Source organism: Triplophysa rosa, linkage group LG7 (genome assembly GCF_024868665.1).
Source record: "Triplophysa rosa linkage group LG7, Trosa_1v2, whole genome shotgun sequence".
Lineage (NCBI taxonomy): Eukaryota > Metazoa > Chordata > Actinopteri > Cypriniformes > Nemacheilidae > Triplophysa > Triplophysa rosa.
Genome location: NC_079896.1, coordinates 21694018 through 21710675, shown reverse-complemented (window position 1 = coordinate 21710675; position 16658 = coordinate 21694018). Strand labels below are relative to the sequence as shown.

Sequence of the window (16658 nt, the reverse complement as noted above, 5' to 3'; positions counted from 1 at the left end):
AGAAAGAAATCTTTCTTTTAAGAGACATTTCCACATATTTACTAATACAGTATATTAAAGGAATAGTTTGCCCAAAAATGAAAATTCTGACATCATTTTTTCCACCCTCATGTCACTTCAAACCTGAAGAACACAGAAGATATTTTGAAGAATGTTGAACCATAGGCTTCCATTGTATGAACACAAACCACTGAGACATTTCGCAAAATATCTCGTTTTGTGTTCCACAGAAGAAAGAGTCATATACAGGAAGGATAAATGATGACAGATTTTTATATGGATGCATAGAGCTTTCTAAAATGTGTTTTACGAAAATTCAGTCATTGTCCATATTGTGGTTCTGTTGGGGTTGAATTCAGAAAACAAAACCTGACAGCGATAATGTTTTTTTGTTGTTGTTGTTTGTATCGGCCATAAGGGTTAGCCTAAAGCTAAGTCAGCTAGTCTAGCTGCCAGTGTCTTCAATCTCATGGGACATTTGAATCACACCTGGAGTCTAAGAAACAACTAAATTCACTGCGTGACATCATAGTGTGAAAAACTTTTTGCTGTTTGCTATAATCAGCCCCGAGGCCACAGTTTAAAGCCATATAACCCATACAACTAAGCATCGAACAGGCCGGATTTATCATTCACACTTAAAGACCAGATTCTACACACTTGCTGCTAATGCTCATTATGGATCGTATGTATTTACCCACAGGGCTCCTGAATTCCTAGGAATGTTTTCAGAATCACCTAAACAATTGCTTTTAATGAAATCATTGTCCGACACAGATGGACTTTGTTGGAGCGCAGTGGGAATCTGTTCGTGGCCAGGGTAACACCAGCAAACCCCACAGAGACTATACGTCCACACGTCCCTGGCCATTAACCCGTTCAATTAGCTTCACCCAGTAGGTTCTACTAATTATCCTAATTGCGTTGTTAATGATGTGAGACCTGTAAAACAATTACGATATCTCTTCCACAGTAATCAAAATGTAATAGGTTTACTTAAGTAGCTTACTTGAATTTTACACCAGAAAAGATTCATGAACTTTCATTGGCTAAAAAGCTGACGTTGTTAAGCAACTGACAGCTACATTATATCATAAATGTTTTTTTATGTAGTCGTGTTTGCAAGTTTTAACTGTATATTATAGTATTTCGTATGGAGTCAAGAAATGTGCACAGTATAGGCAGAATAGTCTGACAATTGCCAGTAAACACTGGATTTGGCAACTGGCACATGTCACAAAAGTGTAAGGGTATAAATGAATGAGGTGATGTGAATTGGAATATAACCTAAAGATAACATAAACATATCCCCCATCAGATTCTCTTTATCATGTTCCTTCCTTTTGCAACTCTCTATCTGTCTGTCTCTTCCCTTCTCTAGGAGAAATATTGATTATTGATTTAGGGTTAATTATTTGTCAGCTTTCCTATTTTGATCATCTCTATGCATAATTCTATCTTTTTATGAAAAGACATTTTGAGCTCTAGCAGGAGTTACATGTGGTAACCCAGCCTGATCTCTCAGGAATTTGTAACTATTTTACAAGGTGGCAAATTCATACTTTATGAATTTTTATTATGTGAGTATGTGATTTTTAATATATGATTATTAGAAAAAAGCAATAATAAAGCCCCACCCCAACACACACCAAAACCTAACTAGCACTTAAAGGGACGGTTCACCCAAAAATGAAAATTCTGTCATCATTTACTCACCCTCGGGTTGTTTCAAATCTGTATAAATGTCTTTGTTCTGTTGAACACAAAGAAAGATACTTGGAAGAATGTTAGCAATATTCAGTTCTGTGACATCATCCACTACCACAGTAGAATTTTTTTATATTTTTTGTACTGTTAAACACGAAATGAGATATTTTGAAGAATTTAGGAAAATTAGGGACTACCATTAAATTTTTCCTACTATGGTAGTCCATGTTCCAGAACTGAAAAATGCTAACATTCTTCCAAATATCTTTCTCTGTGTTCATCAGAACAAAGTAATTTATACAGGTATGAAATAACATGAGGGTGAGACCGTGAGTAAATGATGACAGAATTTTCATTTTGGGGTGAACTATCCCTTTAAAGCAGTTAAATATACAAATGAGACTGTACATTTATAAAAAAAAATCTTTTTGAGGATATGCAGTGTAGAAAGGGTTAGAGATTATTGATACAGTCTTAAGAAAAATATCAAAGCTGATTATTTCAAAACAGAGACAGTTTTGGTACTGACAAAAATGGAAAATCAACAGTCCGGGCAAATATTGAAGGCAACGGTTGATCCAGCTTTCTGTGCATGTGCATATATGTATTATGTTAAATTTATTTTTTCCACACACACACACACACACACACACACACACACACACACACACACACACACACACACACACACACACACACACACACACACACACACACACACATCCATACACACCTGTCATACTTGTATTTATGCAGAACTGCACCTCATCGTGATTCATTGTATTGGAAAGTCTCACAGACAAGAGCAAACACAGTTTCACACTGTCTCCCCAATAAGACCTGAGCCATTGGGAATCAGACCCTCTGTTTACCTGTGCTGTGTTAGGTCACTGTCCCTCACCCATCAGTATTCCGAAGGCGACGCTCAGATTATGAATAATAAGTCCAGATTCAACCAACAAACAAACTTTTGTAGGAGTGTGTTAGACCGGTAAAGGAATAGTTCACCCCAAAATGATAAAAACTGTCATCATTTACTCACCCTCAATTGTTTCAAACCTGTACAAATTTCGTTGTTCTGCTAAACACAAAAAAGATATTTGTAAGAATGTTTGTAATCAAACAGTTCTGGGGCACTATAGTAGGAAAACATCTACAAGGATAGTCAATGGTGCCCCAGAACTATGTTTCCCACATTCTTTAAAATAACTTATTTTGTGTTCAACAGAACAAAGACGACAACAGAACAATTTAGGTTTGAAACAACTTGAGGGTGAGTAAATGATGACAGAATTTTCATTTTCGGGTAAACTGTTCCTTTAAAATGGGGTTGTGGCCATCTTATAAACAAGTAGGCTGATAACACTTTTCGCCATCTATGTTAAAATAAAAGAACTTTAAATGAAAGTCTGCACCAATCCAAAGTCCTATCTTCGGTGCTAAAATGACAAATCACTACAGGGAAAATGATCGAGCTCTTTCCGAAAGGTCATCGATTCCTTTGATTCGTAAAAGATTCATCGAACATGACCGTTTTGATCCATTAATGACACAAATGGAGACACACCAGATCAATTTAAATGGTAAACGGGCATCATTGTAATCATTTTGCAGCTCAGAGCGCAAAAAGACTATTAATTGTGCCTATAAATGACCATTTATCATCTGATGGAGAAAGCATGGAGCTTCTATATGACATAAATCATCATCGGTCACTAATAAACACTGTAGACAGGGACCAGCACTACTTTTCCGGTATAGAATTCACTATGATAAAAGCTCATCTGAATGAATTGGAATTGAAATTGAAAATGGAGTGTTGTGGCATGAAGTCCATGTCACTTGCAGAAATTATTTTTAACATTCACACTTATTTAACGCTAAATACGCTATAATCGCATTAGTAAAGAAAAAGCTTGCATACTATGCGTAATGGGTCAAATAGTGCCCTAAAGCAGAACTACATTTCCCAGTAGGCATTTCTCATCATATGCACTAAAATGTGGATGGTGGAGGCCCCAGTGTGGTTGGTGTTCCCACCGGGGGATGAAGGGGGGTGCTCCGAAAGCTTAATTAAATCGTAGCACACTGGCAATGACAAATGCCTCTTTACATGAGCATGCTAAGACACAGGCACCGCTGCCCTTTAGCAGGGCTTCTTCTATTGAGCAAAATACCACCATAGCATCCAGAGAACATTTACAGACACACGCATTACAGATACACACACACATTCTCTGTCTCCCTCTTCGCATAACAATTTAATAAATAAAGGCATTAAATTTGAGATTTTGTTCTATTCCAGGGTCTCAAACGTCTGTGTTGAGACCCTGGATGCATGTGTCCAGAGCATGACAGAGCAAAACGTCTGAATCGTGCTGGATCTTCAGCTCTGTGGTGTTTCCAAGCATCGGCCTATTCATCACCATCGCAGGCTCCTTGTTAGCTTTGTGTCTTCTTTCATCACGCCACCTAATTAAAGAGCCTGGAGCTGTTGCTACTGTTTCCAGTGCCTTGTATAACCATTAATTACAGTGACATCTCAGATCCACAGCATAGCAGCACAGTGATTCATGGTGCAGTGTGTCTGGGTTAGAGACTTGTACGCACACACACTCACAAACACAAAGACAAACACACTCCCGTACATATGCATGGACGCAATCACACATGAAAACACACACACACACAATAGTACATTAGGCTCAACTGAAGACTGATGGTCCACAATCTAACGTATGCACCACACAGAGAAGGCGACAACTAATCGCTGCATATAAAGAGTTTTCTAGCTTTATTGAAACAAACACCACATATATTGAGTTTATATGGGGCTACTGTAGGTTATAATTAAGCAATTCAATATTAACAATATACAATTCCTTGGAATTGTGTGATGGTACATCGGCTCCCAGAATAACATTTCACAGAACTCTGCATAAAATGGATAAAGGTTTTGTTTAAGGTGCATATTTTCTGCTCTAGGTCAGTTGGAAATGTGAGAGAATATTGAGTGTGATCTTTCTGTGACTGAGGTCATTGTGTGCTTACTTCTGGGTCACAGAACTGATAAGAAGCCACACATCAAAGTGTAGGCTCAAAGCACACCTGCTGATGGATTTACACGGCGTCTGAGGTGTACAGATTTGAAATATACAGTGTATGTATATATATATATATATATATATATATAAAAGCTAAATACATGTACAAATATTACTGTTGCTTAAAAGTGAATATGACTCGTTTTCTTTGCAGTATTTGAGGTCTGAAAAAATACAGAGCATTGTGTTATTTTGACCTGTTTCTCCGGTTTTCATTTTCTGCAAATAAATGCAAATAAAAACAATATTTTTATTTGAAATTTGGTAAATATTATTGTTAGTAGTTCACAGAATGAAACAAAAATGATCATTTTACCTAAACACATCTATGTATCTGTCTGTCTGTCTGTCTGTCTAGATATGCTGAAAATTGAAACTTAAGAAAAAAGATGGTCAAAATAACAAAAAGGATGAATACTGCAAAGAGAACAATTTCATAATCATGTTTTTAACAACAACAATTTTTGTGTTTAAAAAATGTTTTTTACATGTACTTCAGAAATAGTTCAAAAATTAACATTTAATACAATAACCCTGATTTTTATCACAGCTTTTATGCATCTTGCCATTGTGTCAGTCTGTTAAAGTGCTGTTGGATGATTCCTGAGGTTTGTTTTTGTTAGAATTCAACAGACAGTGGGGTGAAATTGCTGCAATGGATATAGAAACGTTGATTTAAGGCAAAACTGGAGGTCTTTGGTCTCCAAAGAACAAAACTCCTCCTCTTCATTTTATTGATTATAAATAAAGCTTTTAAAAATGTTACTTTATCTTCGAGAACAGAAATTCTTATGGGACTGATGCATCTCTAAATTCCCAGTCTGGGAACATTTTTCCCACTGCAGCGTAGACGGTCTATTGGGACACATTTTATGCTTGCAAGTTTCATTCAACAGACGCCCCCTTTCATGGAGTTTGACTCCAGATTAAATACACTTTTCTCATAAGCTACTTAGTGCTCACTTCCAAGTGAAACAAAAAATTGTCCCACGTGTACCATAATGTAGACCTTTAGCGTGCAAACAGTTGTTTTTATGTTGCAATAATATAATATTAATATCATATGGAATATTAATGTTTTTAATAATTCTAGTTTTGAATGATTATTAAGAAATCTAATCTACATTAATATTTTAATCTTTGACAAAACAAGCAGATTTGTTATCATTATCACAAATGTTGTTTATCCTGCGTCTGTCATTAAATAATATTTTGTACAATAAGAGGTCTTTTTACAAGTTATACACACCACTTAAACTTATAAAACTTCCAAAATTACAACAGTCTGATTCCGCATAAACAGCACAAAGCAACTGTGCAGCTCATTGTGCAATGTTGCAAACATAATAACCCATTCTGTTGTTTTTCAACTCTCCAAAATGTAATTCTTAATCTAAAATTGAATTTTACAGATAAACTTAATCTAATCGAGGCATGACCACCCTGCATGCAAAAACTTACCTTAAATGGACACAGTCAGACAGAGGGGGGAGACTTGAGTATGGGGGTATGTGTGTATAAGAGAGAGAGAGGAATACAAGCGTTTTGGTGTGAGATCAGATAAGCAAATACCCAGGGAAACAGTCTGTAAACATCGTTGGTGATTGACACGACTTGTGAAAAACTTTACATTTTTATTATCAGTCTGTAAAACTGCATTTTTCAGATCCACATGCTACCTTAGAGTGGGACATGCGGGAGGTATACGGGTCGAGGGTGGTCACTTGAAACCCGTTTTGATCGGCCCACACTAAATATCTACCCAATTTTCACAGGTCTGGAGGAGCTTTGAAGAAAATTGAGCAGATTTGCAACGACGAGCCCCTCTGGAGGAATTTGAGAGTGTTTGAGGATTAGGTGTTTATTCTCAGCATAAGACCTGGTTGAAGAACCATCTGATGCCTCGGGAGGTGAAGCTCAGCCGAGCATTCCAGTAAATAGAGATTGTTGAGATAAAGAGTTGAAGTGACAAGCTTATAAACTTGGACAGAGTGTTGGCATACAGTTGAGTTGTTATGCAAAGCACATAATATTCTGAGGTGTAGGGAACCTTATCATGCTTTCAATGTTAATCCAGAGTCAAACAAATAATCAAAATAGCACAGGCATGTGTTCACGATGAGAAATACTACCATATGACTCTTTAAATGGCATTTAAGACATTGTGGCTTTAAAGGTTCATGTCTGTACTTTCCAATAAAGTCTGATATGATCCCTGTAACGTACCAGTGCGTTTAAAATTAAGACACGTTCGCCATCTAGCGGTTATCAGGATCGTTACACTTCAGTGTGATTGTTTCTTTGTGGCCAAAAGGTGTCGCTAGTGGAATGTGCCATTTACGGAATTAAAATCTGGAGAAGCATAGTCCCGCAGTTATTTACCATCTTCAATGCCATATTCAGTATTTCTTAGTTGTATTTAAATTAATTGTTTTAAAACGGGTTTTGTTATCTGTTAGGCTACTCCATTCCAAATTTCATGGCCTCACCATAAATAATAAACAAAACAAATACACACAATTAAAACAATTTAAGAAGCTAAAGATTACACAACACACACATACATTCGCATGTGTACACATAGACCTTTGTATTCAACGTAAAAACTAATTTAAAATAAATGTCGAAAGGGTAACCAACCTTGCATTGTCAGTTCAGGCAGGGAAAGGGAGGTGTGAGCCAGTTTGACTTTAATCAGATAAAAAACTTTCAAAGGAAAAATAAATCGTGTGATTTGACTCTCACACACCGCCTTTTCCTCCAGGGGGCGTGGCATAACTGGTGCGGGCCCGCCCTGATGTCCCGATGACAGCACGGACAAGATGGCGGCCAGCTGGGAAGTGAAGTGAGGATGTCAACATCATTTCTTCAGTTCGAACAAGTCTGGATTTTCTCCACATATCCCCTCGATCAAACCGCAGTGTAATTCCCTTGCCGTATATTTGTTTTAGGAGCCGAAACCGGGGCACTTGAACTCAAACGCGCGTATGTTTTTGCGCTATGTTTTGGAAATCCGTTTGCGCAAAGAGGACCATCAACTCTTGATGAGCGATCTGGCCTGCATGAGTCTTCAAAACCTTCTCCAGGAGTCTTTAAAAGAGGGTTTCGACAACATATCGCGCATTACATCGACTGAAATTCTCGGATCTGTCTAAACGAGGCTGTTTTGCTCGGTGTTTGCGCCGATTTCCGCGAGGAAGCGCAGCAGTTCTCAGAGAGCTGCGGAAGTGGTGAGAGATTTTCACGCCAGTCGTCTTTCGTGGATGCTCTTTACCCACTCTCTCCGGCTGTAAAACATCAGAGACCGCGTAAAAACTTAAGTGAACAGGATCCGGAGGTGTATTAGCAGTGTTTGCTGACTTGCCAGTTTAAGTGATTAAAGTGACGCCATGGCTCATTCTCCAGTGCAGGGCAGTCTGCCTGGAATGCAGGTAAAGCACGCAACATCATTTACAGTATTGTGTTGGGATTTACGCATGCTGGTGTAAATGTGTTGTCCAGTTTCACTCTTTAGAGTTTCCACTGTTTGATAGAAGTTTCAGAAATACATTTCCCTAAATTGTGAATGAGGTTGTGTTATAAACGATGCGCGATGATTTTGCATTGCTCTGAGCATGCGTGATGGCGAATGGATTAATGTAGTAGTAATTGACCAGATGTGGTCTGAATGGGTTTGGTTTTAATGTGTTTGAAATGATCAGCTGCACATTCCCAGCAAACGAAAGGTTTTCAGTCTTAGATCGTCTACAGAGTTTAGAGGACAAGAACCAAGAAGCATCTCCATTAAATATTAAACAGCCCTCCAGAGAGCAATAACAGAACGGCAGTTTTTCTGGGGCATCCTTTGTAAATGTAGTCAATGAAGATCATGTATGAAGACGAATGATATTTTTCCAATGAAATTCCTTTTAAAAAGCGTTTTGTTCTTCGGGACAGTAAGGTCCATGTGCGTCAAAGAAAGGAAAAATAAAATGAGGAAGATGATAAACAGGCAAAGTGGGCAATAAGAGATGATGGAGAGATGTCTCCAGAGAGAGACCGCTATAACTGGGTCATTTGGATGGGTCTGCATTCACACTAGGCCATATGATGGGTCTGCCCTCAGGACAGGAGTGCAATCAGCCGTCTGAAGAATAGGAATTTGAAGATACAGGAAGTGTAGACTCTTAGAAATAAAGATGGGATTGGCTGTCTGTGAAGCAACTCAAAGAAGAAAAAAGAAAAGGAAGAAAACATGAATTATGTAAGAGTTCATGGACTTCCACAGGGAGAGCCAATGGGTTTTATGCTAACATTCCCTAGTTTTCCTTATGGTTCACAGAGGAAGTGCTCTCTGTCTCTCTTCCCCATCCCCCATCATCATGTCAGGTCATTCCCTAAGTGCAGATAAAATTATTTTGGTCCCCTGTTAAGGGTAAATGGACATGTTTCCGCGAGTTGTAACTCCCCTCATACAGCAACCTATGAGGAGTTTCCACCTACCTAAAGCCCAACTTCGATGAAAGTAAAGGGATGACGGCTCCTTCTAAAAGAATTTGCTGTCTGTTACACCTGTCAGCGTGTGTTGGAATCAGGATTACACCGATCAGCTGGGAGTGTAGGCGAGCAATCAGCATTAGGGCTGAATCAGGGAGCAAAGCCTTCATCATCTGCTTGATGGGACGAGTGGATGACAGCTAATAAATCTGAGTGATGCATTAAGGGGAGGGGGTGGGCATTTGTGTGTGGCTGAGAAAAACAGTTAGCGTGTGAGCAAGAGCATCAGCGGTTTTGTTTCGCTTCATTGGATGAGTTTGCCAATCAGGCTCGAAGATGACGCAATTTATCACTGACTGCTCTTCGCTGCTCTTTTTTCCTGTTTCATAAAAGGTTTTGTCGTCATCCTTTCCGGTGCTGAGTCATATGCTGGAAACAAACATGATTCATATGAAAAGTAATGATATTGAAAGATCTTCCTTTGTGGTTCTCAATTAATTAACATTCTTTTTTTGCTCAAAGTCTTTTTATTGACATTTCACAGTTTTACAGAGTACATATTACTCCCACCCTTTACCCCTGGCTCCAACAGAGCCCCCCACCCGTGAACAGTTGTTGTACCGGTAATAATAAGGGACGAATACATAAGAAGTCAGTTATACATATGTAAGCACACATATACCCACATGCATGTACTGTACACCATGTACAATATATAGGTAGAAACATACATAAACACAAACAATAAAATTAACAGGATGCAATAAGACAAAAAGTATCTACAGTTCTAAACATTACTCATATCAGCATTCATGTTTTCTAAGTAAGACAGGAATGGTTGCCTCATATCGTAAACATTAACATTATTAAACCTTTTTTAGAGGTATTGGTGACTTCTAGCCTTGCCTTTCAAAGCATGGTAAAGATTCAAGGGATTGTTTAACAAAAATGAAAATTCTTTCATTATTTACTCTCCCTTATGTCATTCCAGACCTGTATGACTTTCTTTTGCAGAACATAAAACATAGGGATTGCACCGAAATGAAAATTCTTGGCCGAAGCCGAATAAAAATGACACACTTGGCCGAAGGCCGAATACCAAACACCGAACATGGCTTTTTGTATTTCTTCGATTTATTTAGCCAATTTTTTCACTATTGCATGAACTGAATGGTCAAAATTTGTTCTTGCTTTTCAATATAACACAATATAACTTAAAACGAAATTGAGCAAAACAAGTAGGCTAAATTAAAACAAAAATTGAGCCCTCTCCCTTCTTGAATAGCCTATTATTACGCCTATAACTGGTATACTCTGTACCCCTACAACAAAACACTTCATTAAAAAGTGTCATTCAACATTATAAGCTAAACGTATGAATAAACGAAAACCGTTGGATTATTATAGGCTACAATGCAAAAAAAAACATCCATGCAAGCAATTCTGACTGACAACCATTTAGTTCATGTCTCTCCTCCAAACTCCGCCCACAATAGCTGACTGTTCTCTCAGAAGGTGCGCTCGTGGCCGGGACGCACAGAACATACTTTGACAAGTTGTTTAGTACAGGGAACTGTGTACACGTGACCACTGTATGATGTCAAACGATGTCGCTAGCGGCGGGGCTTCTGTCAGACCGCCCGCTCCAGTCTGAAGTACACAAGTTACCGACTGGTAAAGATGCTTTCATTCAGACATTTACTCTGGCGCGGCAAGTTCCGTGCTGTGTCTTTCTCTGATACTTCAAAATGCTCCACACACTGCCGACATGTTTGCTGCATTAATAAAGCGTGTGTCTCTTTATCCCTTTAAACAATTTTTCTATATATAGGCCCATTCACACCAAGAACAATAACTATAAAGATCAATTATACTAATGTTATTTAAAGCTTGTCCCCGCTGTCTTTCTGAAACCTTGTATCTCGTATATATTTTGATTTAAATAATTATTATTAGTCATCCTTAACGTTTGTCACTGGGTTTTGCAAATATCTAACCAATTACAAAATACGTGACCCTGGATCACAAAACCTCTTAGTAAGTCTTAAGTAGCACGGGAACATTTTTAGTAAAAGACAAAAATACATTGTGTGGGTCAAAATTACCGATCATCATTAGGATATTAAGTAAAGATCATGTTCCATGAAGATATTTTTTAAATTTCCTACCTTAAATATATAAAAACTTTATTTTTGTGAGTGGATGGCCTACCACGGTGCCCCTGATTAACAAATTCAAAGGCAATTTTCTCAATATTTTGATTTTTTTGCACTCTCAGATTCCAGTGTTTTAAACGGTTGTATCTCAGCCAGATATTGTCCTATTCTAACTGCCCTTTCTCAATAGAAAGCCTATTTATTCATCTTTTAGATTATGTAAAAATCTCAATTTTAAAAAATTGACCCATAAGACTGGTTTTGTTGTCCAGGGTCACATATGTGTTTGTCAACTTGGTGTTAAATTAATACGTTTTCTTATTTCTGGAAAAACAGTGAATTTGTACATCTGAGCAAGTCCAACCACACCTTTAATGATACAGAAGAGCGATATTGTTTAGATTTTGTTTTCCAGCTGATGAATGATAAAACAATGACAGCCAATCAAAACCCTTTCAAATGTAAAGGCCTTGTCAGTTGTAAAAGTGAAACTGCAGCACACAAGCTTAGAATAAACATTTATTGTCTGTGGGTGTGGACACTAATATAGTTACCGCTACAATTATATTTACAGTGATCGATCTTGATGTGAACGGGCTATAATTCAGGCAACCTAGAGGCATTGCGTGTTACAATTTTGGATTAAAATCTGCATCTTTCATCTCCACCGCACTAATGCTGTGGATGAGCGGCTCTGTTGTCATCCTTCAACTGGATTTCACACTTTTTACGAGGCCACGAATTTCTGCATCTGTGTAACCTCCCCATAACCTTTGATACGGCATTGAACAAGCTGTACTTCTGCTGTGTCTGGTTGCAGAATAACTCTGCGTCAGATATGTTTCAATTTTACGCTAGTGAAAGAGATTTAAAGGATTTTAAAGCCGTGAATTTTTGGGAGCTCAAAGGATGTGCACGGCAGCAGTTTGGGATTGTATTCAATTCAGGTCACATTGACGTTGTAGCTGTGTTTTTTTACCAGAAGGATCTTGATGAAATGTTGGAATATTTTAAAGAGATAAGCTTGCACGTAGTTTGAGGTTTACATCCTTCCTCTGCTAGTTTTGGTCTTATTTGCTCAAGTGCTGCTCAGTTTAACTGCCGTGGGCTCTGGAGGTTGCTTCCTCATGCTAATAATGATAACGCATCTCTGTGTTTTCCTTAAGAAAGTCTCAGGGGTCCGAGATGTTCAGGGTCATGACTGTGACCTCAGGAAACTTTGGTCCCAGCCAGATGTGCTTCAGATCTTAGGCATGCATACAGAGAATTGAGTCAAAGAACTGTCAGTTAGTTTAATAATCATAATTATACATCTGCAAATGGATCTACTGTATCTACAAATAATGGAATAAATGAAATTTACTTATTTTGACGAAGTTTTGTCTTTATTCCAGAATTTAAAAGCAGACCCTGAGGAGCTGTTCACCAAGCTGGAGAGAATCGGCAAGGGCTCGTTCGGAGAGGTGTTCAAGGGCATCGACAATCGCACGCAAAAAGTGGTGGCCATCAAGAATATAGATCTAGAAGAGGCTGAAGACGAGATTGAAGACATTCAGCAGGAAATCACAGTATTGAGCCAGTGTGACAGTCCGTTTGTCACTAAATACTATGGCTCCTATCTTAAGGTGAGTGACCTTTGTGACCCCGCACGTATGACGAGCTCACAGCGTGACCTCAGGGATGTCTCAGAGGTGCTCGGAGCAGATATTTTTTGTTATTTATTAGCGTACTGACACAACGCTGTTTCCAATTTTGGTTGCATCTTTAAATTCGTCTCCTTTGAAAGACTGCTCCTTTGCCACCACAAATTCTGACAGATGCTTTGACTGTTGTGTCACGTGTAGCATCGCTTTTTTAGCGTCGTGCCATCAGCGTTGCTTTTTTAAAATGTTGCATGAGTCAAAAATAGTCCAGTTTTTAAAGCGTTATGAGACCCCACTGCAATCCGTTTCGTTCTGTCGCACTACATGTAGCTTGTTTTTGAATGCAAAAATGTTCTTTACGGTCAGGCAACCTTAAAGGGATAGTTCACCCAAAAATAGAAATGTTCCTTAAGCATCTTGTTTTGTGTTCTGCTGCAGAAAGAAAATCATAAAGGTTTGGAATGACGTGAGGGGGGTTTTGTGATGAAAGAATTTCTATTTCTGGGTGGAATATCACTGGGTGGACCGATTAGTTGCTCAGGCAACCCACCAATTTGTTGATTTTGCAAACAAGTAGTTTTGCACATATGCAGCATCATAACTTATTCCCCCCATGCCATTCTATTTCTATTTCCTCAGCTAAACACACAATTCATTTATTATTAAAATAGTCTCATGTTGCCTTACATGGTTCTCAGAATTATGACGTTCCAAACACACACACATCCATCCATCATTACATTTAACCCTTAACTAGGGCTGCACGATCATTTGCATCGCGATACCACCAAATCCTATTGAAATCAAGCTGGCTGCGATATGCAATGTGTCGATATTTATTTTAATGCGTAGCTTGACCGTGAAGCACGTCTCTGGGATCAGTAGGAAATGCTGCTCGATCTAAAAGCAGTGCGAGTTTGAGTCGCTTATATTGTGCATTTGAAAAAGCAACACCCGTCAAACATGATCATTATAAATATACTTTATTATCATAAAAATACCTGATGAGGCTTGAGTAACAGTGATAAAAAGATGTCCATAGGCATTTCCTAGATTCTAGAACGTGTTATGGTCTTCTTCTGCAGTGCGTATTTGGAGTTTCCGCACGAGAGCGCCCTCTGGCTTTCGGATGCAGCAGCATTTTCCCGTACTTCACTCAAAAGCTGTGCATAAATCACGTGATATTTATCGTCGGTTTATCGTGACAGCCCTACCCTTAACGCTGGAGGGTTAATAAATGTCTTCTGAGGTGAAATGACACATTTGTGAGAGAAAACTATTAATATTTGTCATTAATTCAGTCATCTTTCTGTTTTGAGACAAATTATAATCTTACCTTAATAGCAATTTATTTTGATTGAAAAACGTGCTATAATACCATGTGTTATGCGTTCTATATATTTGAGAATTTTCTGTATTTTTCATACCTCTCACTTATATCTGCATAAAAATATATTACTGTAAACCTGCTTTTTGTGGAAAGCGCAATAGTAATAAATGAAGTTATTTCATTAAACATTTACAGAACACATTTACCAACTGGAGTCATTTGGATTACTTTAAAGATGAATGTATGTACTTTTTGGACCATTATGAGACTTGTATAAGATGATAACATGGTGGCTTTTTAATAAAACTTTGTTTGTGTTATATTAAATAAGAAAGGAAGTCATACATCTGGGTTGCCACTGAATAAAAATGTTTCATGCATAGCAGTTTGTTTTGAAAGCATTTTAGCTTTGCGAAAATTGTAAGCAAAACTACTTGCTTATGAAGTAAGATTAAAGATGCCACATGGTTTTTCTTTCTGGATAAAGCAGAATTCACACAATCAATATGACATCAACCCGCTCTGCTGGCCTTCGTTATTACTATTTGGCTCAGCATCAGACAGCATGTTGGATACATTTCCAACTGTGCCAAAGTGTTAAAACACATCACACGTGGGCGTTCTTTAAATCAGCGCTGAACCCGTTCCAGTCTGTCTCTCTCTTGCTTTCCTCGATCACAGCGTGCACCAAATGTTTTGAATCTTTGATGTCCGTTTAGAGTTTGTGATTCTCGACAGAAAAACTTGCAGAATTAGCTCCAGTGTCACAAATGGAGACAGAAATGGTAGGTGTTCGTCCAATCAAAAAACTTGCAAGGTGACCGAGTTAAAAAAGCAACCACGATTATGTGCTTTGGAGTCACACTTCTTTGTGTTGTGCATTTAAAGCTGCTGGTCAGAGAGAGAGAAGCCGAGACAACAGCTATAATTTTGGCCTTGGGGAATTTAGAACATGTATTTTTGGAAGAGAAACATAGCCTGTAGCATCAGTTATTACTTTGATCATCTCTAAAGCAAAACAGTAAGTGAAGTCGCTGCTTTGCGCTGTACACAGCTTGCCTCTGTTTTATATAACTGTATTTTAAAAAGCTTTTACACAGCGACACAATGTAGACAACATTAGTGAGAATGGAAAGGGGTTTGACATCAGTAAATATAGTTGTTGATACCAAACACTGACAGTGTATGTATCTTGTGATATTTTAGTGTGTAGATATAACACTGGTCTATCCTTAAATATCTTAAAGGGATAGTTCACCTAAAAATGAAAATTCTATCATCATTTATTCACCTTCTTGTCATTTCAAACCTAATTGACTGACTTTCTTCTGCAGAACACAAAATAAGATATTTTGAAGAATATTGGTAAGCGAACAACGGCGGCACCCATTCACTTCTATTGTACCGACACCCAACCAATGGAAGTCAATGGGTACCGCCGTTGTTCGCTTACCAACATTCTTCAAAATATCTTATTTTGTGTTCTGCAGAGACAGGGAAGTCGGAATTACGTAAGGTTGAGAAAATGATGAAAGCATTTCATTTTTGAGTGTAATGTCCTTTTAATAGGGGCCTTTTCCTACTGCGACCACATTTCTTAAAGGCATAGTTCACCCAAAAATAAAAATTCTGTCACCATTTACTCACCCTCAATTTGTTATAAAATTCTTTGTTTGGTTGAACACGAAGAAAGATATTTGGAAGAATGTTAGCAACTGAGATTTCTGGGGCACCGTTGACTACCATAGTAGAAAGAATTATTGTGTTTTTTTGTTCTGTTGAACACAAAAGAAAATATTTTGAAGAATTTAAGAAAACAAACCGTTCTGGGGCACCTTTGACAACCATTTTAATGGTAGTTAATGATGCCCCAGAAATCTCAGTTGCTTACATTTTTCCAAATATCTTTCTTTGTGTTAAATAGAACAAATACATTTATACAGCTTTGGAACAACTTGAGGGTTAGTAAATGGTGACAGAATTTTCATTTTTGGGTGAACTGTACCTTTAATGCGACGACAAAAAAGGACCCCCGGGAAAATTTTGTTCTCAGTGAACTGCCCTGGGGTCTCATTTATAAACGTTGCGTACTTCCACGCAAAGGTTGTGATCTATTAAAAACAAACTTGACGGGAGACAAGGGGAAGTGGCGACACAGATGGCGAGTTGGTGAACTCAAGTCAGATATTAAAGTGATATTTCAGGCATGAATCAAAATTTCCCCATGTTTGACTTACCCTCA

The 16658-nt window shown here is 38.1% G+C and overlaps 1 protein-coding gene across 1 annotated transcript in view; it reads left to right on the top strand.

The window, feature by feature from the left end:
- Positions 1-7480: 7480 nt before the first annotated feature.
- stk24b (serine/threonine kinase 24b (STE20 homolog, yeast)) overlaps positions 7481-16658 on the top strand; it is a 20865-nt gene continuing 11687 nt past the window's right edge. The window contains exons 1-2 of the mRNA XM_057339082.1: positions 7481-8242; positions 12838-13068. Coding sequence (XP_057195065.1) covers positions 8201-8242; positions 12838-13068 — 273 coding nt within the window. The 5' untranslated portion in view covers positions 7481-8200. The remainder of the gene's footprint in view (positions 8243-12837; positions 13069-16658) is intronic.